Source organism: Cryptotermes secundus, unplaced genomic scaffold (assembly GCF_002891405.2).
Source record: "Cryptotermes secundus unplaced genomic scaffold, Csec_1.0 scaffold234, whole genome shotgun sequence".
Taxonomy (NCBI): Eukaryota; Metazoa; Arthropoda; class Insecta; order Blattodea; family Kalotermitidae; genus Cryptotermes; species Cryptotermes secundus.
Window position 1 is genome coordinate 2,752,785 of NW_019725843.1, and position 12,084 is coordinate 2,764,868.

Here is a 12,084-nt window from a genome sequence, read left to right on the forward strand (position 1 = left end):
CTATAAAATTCATCATCATAACATCCGACTGTAAAATCTCGATGCTAAAAGCGTCGGTAAATATCCTGCGAAAAAAAAACCCACTGAAATTATATAACAGCTGGAAGAACTGAATTTCATCTGTGAAAAGATAAAGACAGAACTCTGGTATATCTGATTCACATCTAAATTAAGCCGTGACGTAGAGAGGGAATAATTTCCAAACACATTCCCTCCAGAATGCGCCGAGATCGTAGGCGTTGCTTGCCCTTGTAACTTCAACAAAAATATACGGACGCCTGCAAGTGTTTGTGTGATTATATTTGGCTTAAACGGCTGAATTTCCATGGCCACAGTGCATCTTATCGTACAGGCAGCCTGGTGCTTACCCAAAAATTAAGTAAAAATATTGAGATTAGGGTTCAGTATTACAGGTTGCCACTTCTAATTACTCTGGAAGAACTTGCTCTAATCACTAATTATGAATAACCTCTAGGATGTAACACCGTATATCCTGGTAGAAAATTTCCGGTAAATATGTCATCAGAGTACATGGGATCACACACCAGAATACAGCAACCTTTGTAGTCGCCGTTCTTCTGTCAGAGTAAAATTTTATGGTTTACGTTAGTTATACTGAAGAACAAATGGTAATTTTAAATTATCTCAAAACTTTATTACATATTAATCAAACCAATACATCGCTCACTGACACACTGACATTAAGAGAAATTAATGCAGAAAATATTATTTGTCTGTTATGAATATCTTGTACATTGAAGTATGTTTATGTTTTGTTGTAATGATGTCCCTAATTGTAGTTGAGAGCTTCATGAATTATGAGATAGAAATCTCATAGAGCGAGGTCAGGAGAATGAGGTGGCTGTGTGATGGCTGGAACTTGTGCTGCACGATAAGGGGCGCTGTCATGGTGCAGGATCCAATTGTTCCTCCGTTTTTTCCAGCCTTTCCCGGCGAATGGCGCCCTTCAGACATTTAAGAACTTCGATCTAAAATGTGGAATTCACCATTTACCCTACAGGGACAAAATCGAGACCCCCTCGCTTTAACAGGGAGCGCGATTACCTCGATGCGACTGAATTCTGGGAACTTCGCGATCCTTCCCCGTAAGCGTCGAAATACAAAAAAAGACAATACCAAGAAATTTTACATAAATGCATATGTTATATTGATATCACAAATTATCGTTATGATGCATCCAGAACTGATCTGTAGAAGTGTCCCGTTACACATTCATCTGTCAGTAACTCAGCATTCTTCGGTTTTGAAAACATTGAAATATCACTTCGCTCTTGTAAAGGCGCGTCCACATCACTCGTGCTCGTGCTCGTCGGGAGACTCGTCTGGCTTTTACTTGTGCTCGTAAATCTTCGTCCACACTACTTCAGTTGCTCGCCAGGCTTCGGCGCTTGAGGATCCGTATATTTACTCGTAGTGTGTATAGGCTGTAGTCGTATTTTAATTTATTGCCTATAGTTTTTAAATTTAAAATTTAAAATTTGCTTGTCTCGTGACTTGTCATATCGTCCACATTACTCGCGAGCATAGCGAGTCACACGAGCACGAGCACGAGTAATGTGGGCACGCCTTAATACATAAGAATACTTTCCCGTTTCCACATTACCTTAGAAATAAGGATATATTTTGGCTGTGAATGTGTAGACCTACATTAATTACATACAGTGAACTGAATTTCCTCACACAATTGTGAAAAATTAATCGCAAACCTGCCCACTGTATACACGTATGTGTCACATGAAAAATTCAAGTATGGACTGAAATCATCAAAAGAGGAAAAACACCAAGGACTCAAAACTAAATAATTAATGGTACCCTTGCATAACTGGTTATGTAGACATACATTACATAAAAGCAAAGCTAATCCACCATGTTTCTTACAAAAAATCAGCTTAAATAATGTAGTATATTACTTAATTTACTTATGACTAAAATATTATACTTGCCATATTCTTATCTAAATGATATTTAAGAGTAATATAAAATAAAGCTTAGAGTTCCCGAATGACGGATTACGTTTCCATAATACAATTCTGTTTAGTGGTGCAATGATTCTGTTACGTCACCAAGAGAAAGCTGTTGTGGTTGCGGGATTGGCTGGTAGGCGGCGGTGAGAGAAGTTCCTAAACGTCAGTCGCCATTCCAGATGCGTTTTCCTGTAGCTGGTATAAGGCTGTAATAATAGTTGTAGCATTGACCGAAAGGCGGCAGTGGAGGCTGTTCCTGAGCTTCAATTGGCATTGTAGTCTCCCATTTGTCAAAAGTTAATTTCCATTACTGATATCATATTCAGTGTAAACGTGATTTAGTACATGTAACAGTGAATCATTGGGAGGAGGGTATTATTTGCAGAAACTGTGACTGCAGTTGTGTACTGCAGGCAAGAAAATAATAATATTGCCATTCTATCAATGTTAGTATCTTAGTTTAGAAAACTATTGAAGCTACACACCATCATAAAATAATACTAAAATATATTTTTAGCCTACTTTCCTTATTTTGAAAGAATAAAGGGCGGCTTATGAGATAACCTTGCTGTTTGTGTGTCTATGTCCCCTCCAAAAACCAGAATAGTGGAGCCGGAAGTGACGGCTGTTGCTAGGCAGCGGCTCGGTAAAAGCGTTCCCCCGGAAACGAAAACGCAGTGTTTTCAATGCGGTCCGTGTCGTATCAAGTACTCAACATGTAGTGACAGGAAAGTAGGCGATCAGAACTTCTTGATTATTATAATAAATACACAAATATAAATTCTGAGAAAATAATCTGTGATCGTACACACATATTCAAGCGGTTAATTTATTTAAAAAACGCAATATACTGAAAAATCCCTCAACGTTTAGTTCATATTGGAAACCATATGGTCATTTATATCAGAATATGCCAAGTTAACAAATTGTTACATCGAAGTGAGTACCTTGCGTTCTTCGTGAACAATACCTAATGAAACAATCTTGTGCCATAATTACACAAATCATTCATTTCTGCGAAAGTGTAGATTATTCGACCTAACACTCACTGGAGTGGTCGTTCAAGCGGCGAAAAAAATATGTGCGTTGCCTGAAGTACTTTTACCTCCATAGGGTTAATGGATTTAGTGAATTCATGAACTCAAAACACAATATCCATTTATTGCTGAGAGTTTTACTGGACACATTCTATAGGTAATTTCCTAATTCTTCTCCAGTGTCATACAGAGAGTATAAATTTGAAAGAGCAGATGGCTGGAGCCACCTGTTCACGCTGGTTCCTCGCTTGCGGATTTTTCCAACCCTAAAGATGGAGGCGACATGTTCCTCCGAAACAACGGTTCACACAAGCTCTACCCAGCGACACATCTCAGAAGACGACATTCTGCATAGTCAGCGCCATGAAAACCTCAGATCTTATATAATCAGTAAATGATTGTAGTACTGAAAGTGTTATATATTTACAACACAAACCTTTAGAAAATTAGGCCGAATATTGAAAAAGGAAAGAAGATGGCGCGCGAACAGGAATGAGCTGTGGATCCCCGGGTTTTGAGTTGATCACCAGGTAGTCTCGCCCGTTGATGTTCTGATGTTTCCCGAAGCCATGTTGTTGTTGCATCAGAGACGAGTATGAAGGAGGGAACAGCTGCGACTTCTTGTAACCTAGGTTTCCCGTCCAGTCAATGTCTGAAATCTCCGTCTTGTTCCCTGCAGAACACCTCTTCATCGTTGTGTAAAACACCTTTCGGGAATAAAAAATAAATTAAAATTAGATTCACGACCCATAGAAACTGTGACACGTCTTTCTTCGAGCATGTGATCTACCTAAGCAGATTCTTCGGTCGTAACTCTGTCAGGTACAGCATGCAGCTGTCATGGGAAGGAGAAACGAAACATGAAGAGACAAGCCTCTCATTCACACACAATACGGAAGGATCAGTGATTTTCTTCTGATGTAGTGAAGGAAATAACTAAGTAAAAGGCCCATAGGGTTGTGAGACGTCAAGCCTCCCACATTTTCTCTAGACAGTCTGCTCACAGATGGCGGTGATGTCAGCTTTACGCGCCGGCCGCCCTCTACACCACAGGAAGATTCCTGGTACTCATTTCTGTTAGAGGCTGAGTCGAACCCAGGACTATAGTGCGGCTGGAGGGATTCGACGAATTAAAAAAAATCCAATAACGTAATCGAGAATAGAACCCGCCACCTTCCGGCTCGTAGCGTAGTGCCTCAACCAACTGCGTTACCGCGTGCCACTTAGCACACCTTATTTTTAAACACATGAAATAAGCTAGAGCAGAACATTTGTTAATCTAACTCCATCGTGTGGAGTTCATATTGAGAAGCTAACAGTTGCTCAGGTAATTCCTTACATTTTACGGAACCTCAAATTGCTGACCTCGAATTTCCCATCACTGGTCCCTATTCTATGCCAGATGGATCCAGTACATGTTCCGCAATCCAATTTCTTTAAAGTCAATTTAAATATTTTCTCCCAGCTATACATAATCTGTGTCAACGGAATTATGTCTTCCCTTCAGAGTTTTCAAATATAAATATTATATACTTTTCTGATATCTCCATTCATATAAAGTTACCTGTCCATTTCATTCTCCGTGATTTGAACTATATTATCATGCTTGGTGAACAGAATAACGTGAAGCTTCTTATTATGAAATTTTCTCAGGTATTTTAAGCTCTGAACTTGGAAGCGAGTTGTCCCCTTTTGATCTCTCGCTGCTCGTCCCACCGGACATAGGCTCCTAACAATTCCGCAATATTCCATAGGTCGAGGTTGCGTGGGTCCCTCAACTGTTCTGGATCTAACACTGAATTAAATATTCATAAAATGTCTTTAGGAGTTCTGCCTCTGGCCATTCAGTCACTTAAATTACTTGAATTTCGATTGTGCATGTGCCCAATACCGATACATCGATACTGTTTTCTTCTACGTCATAACAGCGCTTACCTCGCCGACAAAGGCGACGATAGCAGAGATGAAACCGACGACGACTACCATGTAGGTGGTGAAGAGGTCGCCATTTCGTAGTTGACGTTCCGTGCTACGCAGATTCAAGGGGCAGATCTCTGTTGGTGGCAGTCCTTGCTTCAGTAAATGTTTTACAATGCCCGCCTCTACCAGCGACTGGAACCTGTCAAAATGCGTGTTTGGTCTTACAGTTTGTAACTGACACTGGCATTCTTGGAGCAGGGAGAGCGTAGTCGGTACAGCGACTAGCTACGGGGTGGACAACCGAGGGATCAGAGTTCGTGTCCCGGTAGAGTCAAGAATTTTCTCTTCTCCACGACGTCCTGACCGGTTCTGGGGCCCACCGAACATCCTATCCAATGGGTACCGAGGGCTCTTTCCCCGGGGGTAAAGTGGCCGGGGCGTGAAGTTGACCACTCACCTCCAGTTAGTGCCGAGGCCAAGAAAATATGGATCTATACATCCACTCCCCCCATGCACCTTCATGGCGTAGTGTTTAATTAATTACGCATAGGGACTCTACCTTTTCTTTACTTGGTAAACTAAGAATTACAAATTATGTAATAAACCAGTAGCCTGCTTCTAATATGTCAGAGATCATGTAATCTTCTTTTTAATGTAAGCTTCATTAACACAGTCATGTTGATTAAATTCTTCCACAAAGCTTAAATTTCCGTTTCTGCTGCAGACAGTCTCATAACTTCGCACAGCGTTCTAAACTTGAGGACGCTTCTGGCGCCTGGAATTCCATCGGATGTGCTGATTAACTTCACCATGAAAAAATTCAAGGAAATTTGCAGCCTCCTGTTGTAGCAGATTTCCTTATTGACATTTGTGATAATATACATAATGATATTGGTTAGATTAAATTTTTCATTACTCTAGTCCAGGCTGTGATTCCTTAACGCTTAATTTCTCATTAATGTGTTTAAAAACGAACTCAGGTACTTGTCCATTTTTGATATTGCTGGTGTTCCGTGTACGCTCTGGGCAAATCAGAGACTTTTAAACATCTGAGGTCAGTCCGTCAGCCATGCGTGTTTCTGCGGGAGATTTAGTCTGCGGATATAATGCTGTTCTTAAGAGAGCGTTATTTCCTTTGACTAAACGTAGAGCCACCCCTGTAACGGGGCCGCCTCTGTAGTCTAGTGGTCAGAGTTCCTGGCTACAGATCCAGAGGTCCCGGGTTCGATTCGAGGGGCTACCACATTTTCTGTGGTGTAGTGGGTCTGTAACGGGGTCCACTCAGCCTCGTGAGAAGTGCCGGCTCTGGTCTAGAAAACCGAGATTAACGGCCGTGAGGATTCGTTGCGCTCACCACGCGACACCATCTATCCTCTAAAATTGGCACCAACTTCGCCGAAAAGAAGAGGTCACTCGGTCGGTATAGTTCGCTTGCGGACTAAAGCTACGCAGTTTATCCCTGTAACAGGCCGTGGAAGCCAATAGGATTGTGGGACGTCGAGGCTCCCACGTTTTCCACACAATCGGCTAATAGAGGGAAGTGAGGTTGTTAGCTTTAGAGGCTGGCCGCCCTTTACCCCCTAGGATGATTTCTGGTATTCATTTCCGTTAGAGTCTGAGTCGACCCCAGGGCCATAGTGAGGCTAGAAGGATTAGATAAAATGAAAAGGAAAAATCAGTAACCTCATCGGGAACCGAATCCACGACCTTCCGGCTTGTAGCATAGTGCCTCAGCCACCCACTCACCGTGTGCCCCTTTCATTTAACTGGTATTACTAAATATGTTAATAACATCTGTAATAATTTTATTTACGTTGTTTAATTTTTAGTACTTGTTGCTTGTTTATTTTCCCTTCTTCCTTCTCCATGCCCGTTCACACCTCCTGTATCAGTGTATCTGCACGTTTTCCAGTGCTTTCCTGTAAGGGGCTCTTAGCTGTATCAAGCATTTTGATAAAGACGTGGAATGAATCTGAACTGAAAACATGGACAAAGTCAATAGAAAGTCCGTCGAGTGTAACAATTTATAAGTTGTGTACACAACACACAGCACATAGGAAACATCTAACCACAAGCCATACAACCTAAAGCTGACATCTCTCATCTTCGGGATGAATTAACAAGGAGGAGCCTAACATTTTACTTCAAATGTTTTAAATTTTAAATATTTTAACATTGGCGTTTTAACTTGAGGGCAGTTTCGGATGAATGTGAGAACTGAACGTGCATTCAACAATCCTGGCAAGTGTTGTGCTTTTACACGTCGACATATTGTAGCAGCGTCCACGCAGCAAACATAACTGTGTGCATCTTAAACAACGACAGTGTTTTCATGCTTGTACTATGTGCCTCTGATGATGGTTTTATTAAACCGAAACATGTAAGGCAGAAGTGATAAAGAAGTGACCTATAAATTGTTACACTCGACGGACTTTCTATTGACTTTGTGATTGATAGTGTAACGGACCAAAAATGAAACAATTCAAAATGAAAACATGGACTTTTCCCTTTATTAGGGAGACGATTTCGACTCAGTAACGGCACATCTGCGTGGTTGTTCACTTACGGTTTCAGCAGCATGTTAAAGAGGGAACAGAATTAACTGTGTAGACTAAAGCTAAATTTATTACACAACTTTAATACCCCGTCATGAGAAACACGTGTTAAGGGGCTAACGGAAACTCGGAAAGCTATTTTTGGCTGTTATCGAATTAGAAGGGTGTTTATAATGTGCAGAGGCTGCGCAATTCACTGGTGGTCATATGCAGAAAGGAACCCGGTTCAGTCACAGTTTACAGTTGCAAAATGGCAGTACATGTAGCCGCGGGCGTGTGCTTCAAATGAACTCTGTCCATGGAATCCAGAGTTCTAAGACTAGTTCATAACATTGTATTTAATTATCCTGCCGCATTGGTTGATAACTTCAACACAATATGCAATGCACAGTCTTTATTGTCTAGACTCTAACGACCAACTAAAAGACCATATGAGAACTGCTCCAGATATCATAAGAAAACAACACCACAACACACAATCGTACAACATTCAGCTTACATCCCGACATGGCATAAATAAGGAATAACGCATATGAACACGCGAGAAATCGTAACATCATATCCACGAAGGAAGAACCAAGCCCAGGATAACCAGTGCACCACCGGAATAGCCATATAAATTTTAAATTTAATTTTAATTTTGAACTTTAACTTAATTAATTTACATTAATTTTAACTAATTGTAATTGAAGGGCTGCGCCATAGCTCAAGCGGTTAGTCGCTGGTTTCTCACCACGGCGGCCCGGGTTCGATCCCGGGTCTGGTCAATTGGGATTTGTGGTGGACAAAGTGGCGCTGGGGCAGGTTTTCTCCGAGTACTTCAGTTCCCCTGCCAATCTTCATTTCACCAATTGCTCCACAATCACCCTGACCTATCATCTGGGGCTGGTACAATAGGCCAGAAGTGGCCGCAGTACAAGGGACTTAGTCCCACCCCACTAACAATAAAAAAATTGTAATTAATATCAGTACAGCTTAAGCTGAAAAGTAGATAACAAAGGCTTTGTTACAAGGCAAATATCACATATCATATGGTCAAATTTGAAAAATATACCGATCCATATGAAACAAGAAGCTCAGCACATAAGCACAAGTGATACACTTGATGATGACCCAATAAGGGTTGAAACATGTCGTGTTAACATTTTAATGTAGAGAGCCTATGTCGGTATTTTTACATAAATTTTTATGTCGACGGATATCAATATACTCATATTTACACAACGCAATATTCAGTGCAGCTCTGCAGGCAAATTATCATTATTAGTCCACGATTTCACGTAAATCCAACGACACGTACAGGCCACACCGAGCCATCACAATGATTTGCGTAAGATGTACTGTGTTATAGTATTATATAGTCCGTGAGGGCGGTACATCCAACCATTTTATTATTTAAACCAATTTAGTACGTGTTAGAACTTAATACATAAAATGTTGTCTTTATTCTTAAAATAATGTATTTCGTGTCGTAACATTCTTCTTTCTTGTATGTCTTGTTTTTCGCAGCGATGTGTAATTTGTTGGACGGTCTTTTCTTCACACGTGTTCCGGTCGCTAATGTGCATGGTATATATAACACTAGTGACACAAGCCCGATAATAGAAATCATGTGCATAAAAAAGCTATAAAGATTTGGGATATGTGTACATTTCGTCATAACAGAATATATCGCCCATTAGATGTTCCCCTTTTGTCAGTTACTGGAGAAAATACAGGGAGTAGGGCGGAACACTGTATCGGCTGTGTATACAGAACACAGGCCTGTGATTCAGGGCATACTTTGTATTCGTAAAGCTCAAAGGTAACGTTATTCTTGTACCTAACTAATTAAGCACCACGCCATGAAGACGTATGGGGGGTGGGTGTACGCCTCCACCATTCTTGACCTCTGCACTGGATGGAGGTAAGTGGATAGCTTTACTCTTTGAGAAAGGGCCCCTGATATTCACTGAACAGGAGGCTGGGTGAGCCCTTGAGACGATCTTGGACGCTGTGGGGTATAGAAAAATTTCCTTTCCTTACCGAGAACCGAATTCCAATCAGTAGACCGTCGCTGTGCTGACTGAGCTATCCTGGCTTCCGGGTATATAGTACTCACACAATATTAAATTATTCTCACGGAATTAATCTGTTAAATGTTCTCCCATTTTAGAAGCATTATTCTCAGGAACTGTCGCAAATTTCCTACTAAACAGAAACTTACAGAGGATCGAAGAACCTCCCGAGGTCGCTGTCCTTTGGGTACGCGAACGCAATGCCGTGAACCATGAAAGATTTGGGCGTCACTACGAAGGTGCATCTCTCATTCTCTGGAACGTTGTCCTCTGTCTTGATCATGTAGTCTCGGAACATCCAGTATTCCACAGAACGCCGTTCCCTGAGTAGAGACAGTTTCTCTGCAGAAGAAATCATTGAATCAATATCGCTGTCACAGTAACATCTTGGAACAAATTTTCAAAAATTTCTGTACAAGAAAATCGTAATATTGCTGCGAGGAATTATGGTAAGACGCTACGCAGGTAGGAAAGTGCGCGCACAGGTTGCTGATACAGCTCATCCTGCCATAGATGGCTCTGACATCAGTAGTCTCTCTGTCATCATCTGATGTCACTTTCATGAAGAATGCATACTTACGGTTACAACAGCTTCTTAGCACCTCATCATATATTTTTTTTTCAATCCTGGATGTTGTGTTAACACCACTAAACATGATTTGATTGTGAATGCTTGGAGTCGCTAGAACGTACATTAGTTCTCGGGCCGCATTCGGCGGTCCGTGGGCCCAGTGACACTGCAGTTTATATATTTTACATAATTAATTCTAACAGCAACAAAGAATACAGTAAACATTCATGATATGTATACAGTTGCCGTCTTGTAGTGCACTCAGTTTCGCCTGTTACTTCACGACCTGTTTCGGCAANCAGATGCCCTAAATACGCTAATCTATTTCATTGCTTGCCTTATAAAATTATTTAAAAAGTTTATAAAAGCAAGAAATGAAATACGAGTAGATTAGCGTAATTAGGGCACCTGATGATGGCACTGTGTTGCCGAAACAGGTCGTGAAGTAACAGGTGAAACTGAGTGAACTACAAGACGACCACTGTAGACATGTCATGGAAGAAAATCAGTGCAACAGGACGCTAAAATACAACAGTAAACTTTGGTCAGCAGTAACCATCCATAGCAGACCTAGGTGAAAAGAGGCGACCTGGTAACACTAAATTAAAATAAACGTTGTAACATTTGGATTCTTAATAAAATGAATCATAACTCAAAACGCATCTCTCGGCTGTATAAATATTGCTATATGAGGTTTCAAATGTTAATTTTCTTATTGTAACTCTTCTCGGTATTTCAGTTAATTAACAAATGGACGGTTGTTCCTTCCAGGTTTCTTAGTACAATGCTTTCTTTAAATATGTTGAAAGTTTGGCGTCAGACGGTAGTATGATTCATGAATACTGAATCTGAACGAATTTGGAAGAAAGCGGTCATAGACTAATCGAGGTACTGCTCAGTATTTGACTGGATGAGCTGAAGAATATCACGAGACACCGCAATGAGAACATTCAGTGCCCTGGCTGATATTCGAACTCAACATCTCCCGAATACAAATCTTGAGCCTAGTTTCTCAGACCTGTGATGAGGGTTGTGAGGGGGGCACAAATAAATGATGATCTAATATTTATGTGTCACTCACTCATGGAGTTGAGCCGTTCTTAAGAAGCCGCCAATTCTGCACCTACTCAAGAACTTTCCAGAATTTTATGGAACCCGAAGGTTCATTACCGTGTTCACAAGAGCCCTCCACTGGTCCCTATCCTAAGTGAAATCAATCCAGTCCATATCATCCCATCCTATCTAACATCCGTTTTAATATTGTCCACCCACCTACGCCTTGATCTTGCCAGTGGTCTATTTCCTTCTGGGTTTCAGACTAATATCTTGTATGCATTCCTCTTCTCCCCATTCGTGCTACATTCCCTGTCCACCTCATCCTCCTTGACGTGATCATTCTAATTATACTTGGAGAAGAGTACAATTTATGAAGTTCCTCATTATGCAGTTTTCTTCAATATTTATGCCTAGAAGCATACAGTGTAAAAATTTATAAAATATTCACAACTGTATTTGTGAGGTAGGAAGGCGACACTCAACTGTTCTTGACCAAGGTGAACATATCGAGGTCCGGCATCTCCAGGAAGCGGCCACGGCCGTCCTTGACGGTTTTATTCAGGTACTCGTAATCCTTGTCGTTCTGCAACGAAAAGAGGCGTGTTACACAAACATCATCATTTTGTTAATCTCATCGGTATCTTTGCGAGACGGGATAGCGACTGGCTACGGGCTGCACGACCAAGAGGTCGGAATTCGAGTTTCGGTAGAATGAAGAATTTTCTCTTCTCCATGTCGTCCAGACCGGCTCTGTGGTCCACCCAACCTTCTATCCAATGGGTATCGGGGGCTCTTTCCCCGGGAGTAAAGCAGCCGGGGCATGAAGCTGACCACTCACCTCCAACTAGTGCCGAGGTCAAGAAAATGTGGATCTATACACTCACTCCTTCATGTCTTCATGGT

At 41.3% G+C, this 12,084-nt stretch overlaps 2 protein-coding genes across 6 annotated transcripts in view; one reads left to right on the top strand and one right to left on the bottom strand.

The window, feature by feature from the left end:
- Positions 1 to 12,084, top strand: part of LOC111863657 — a 188,749-nt gene that overhangs the window by 108,468 nt on the left and 68,197 nt on the right. The gene's annotated exons all lie outside the window — the stretch shown is intronic.
- Positions 640 to 12,084, bottom strand: part of LOC111863672 (ionotropic receptor 93a) — a 66,009-nt gene continuing 54,564 nt past the window's right edge. For 4 of the 5 annotated variants that reach the window (XM_023850191.1, XM_023850192.2, XM_023850190.2 and 1 more), the window contains 3 exons: positions 9,704 to 9,896; positions 4,958 to 5,141; positions 3,394 to 3,729 (listed from right to left, as the gene is read on the bottom strand). In XM_023850191.1, the coding sequence (XP_023705959.1) occupies positions 3,469 to 3,729; positions 4,958 to 5,141; positions 9,704 to 9,896 (638 nt within the window). In that variant the 3' untranslated portion in view covers positions 3,394 to 3,468. Of the gene's footprint in view, positions 990 to 3,393; positions 3,730 to 4,957; positions 5,142 to 9,703; positions 9,897 to 12,084 lie in introns of those variants that run through there. The other variant, XM_023850193.2, reaches the window with a different exon arrangement.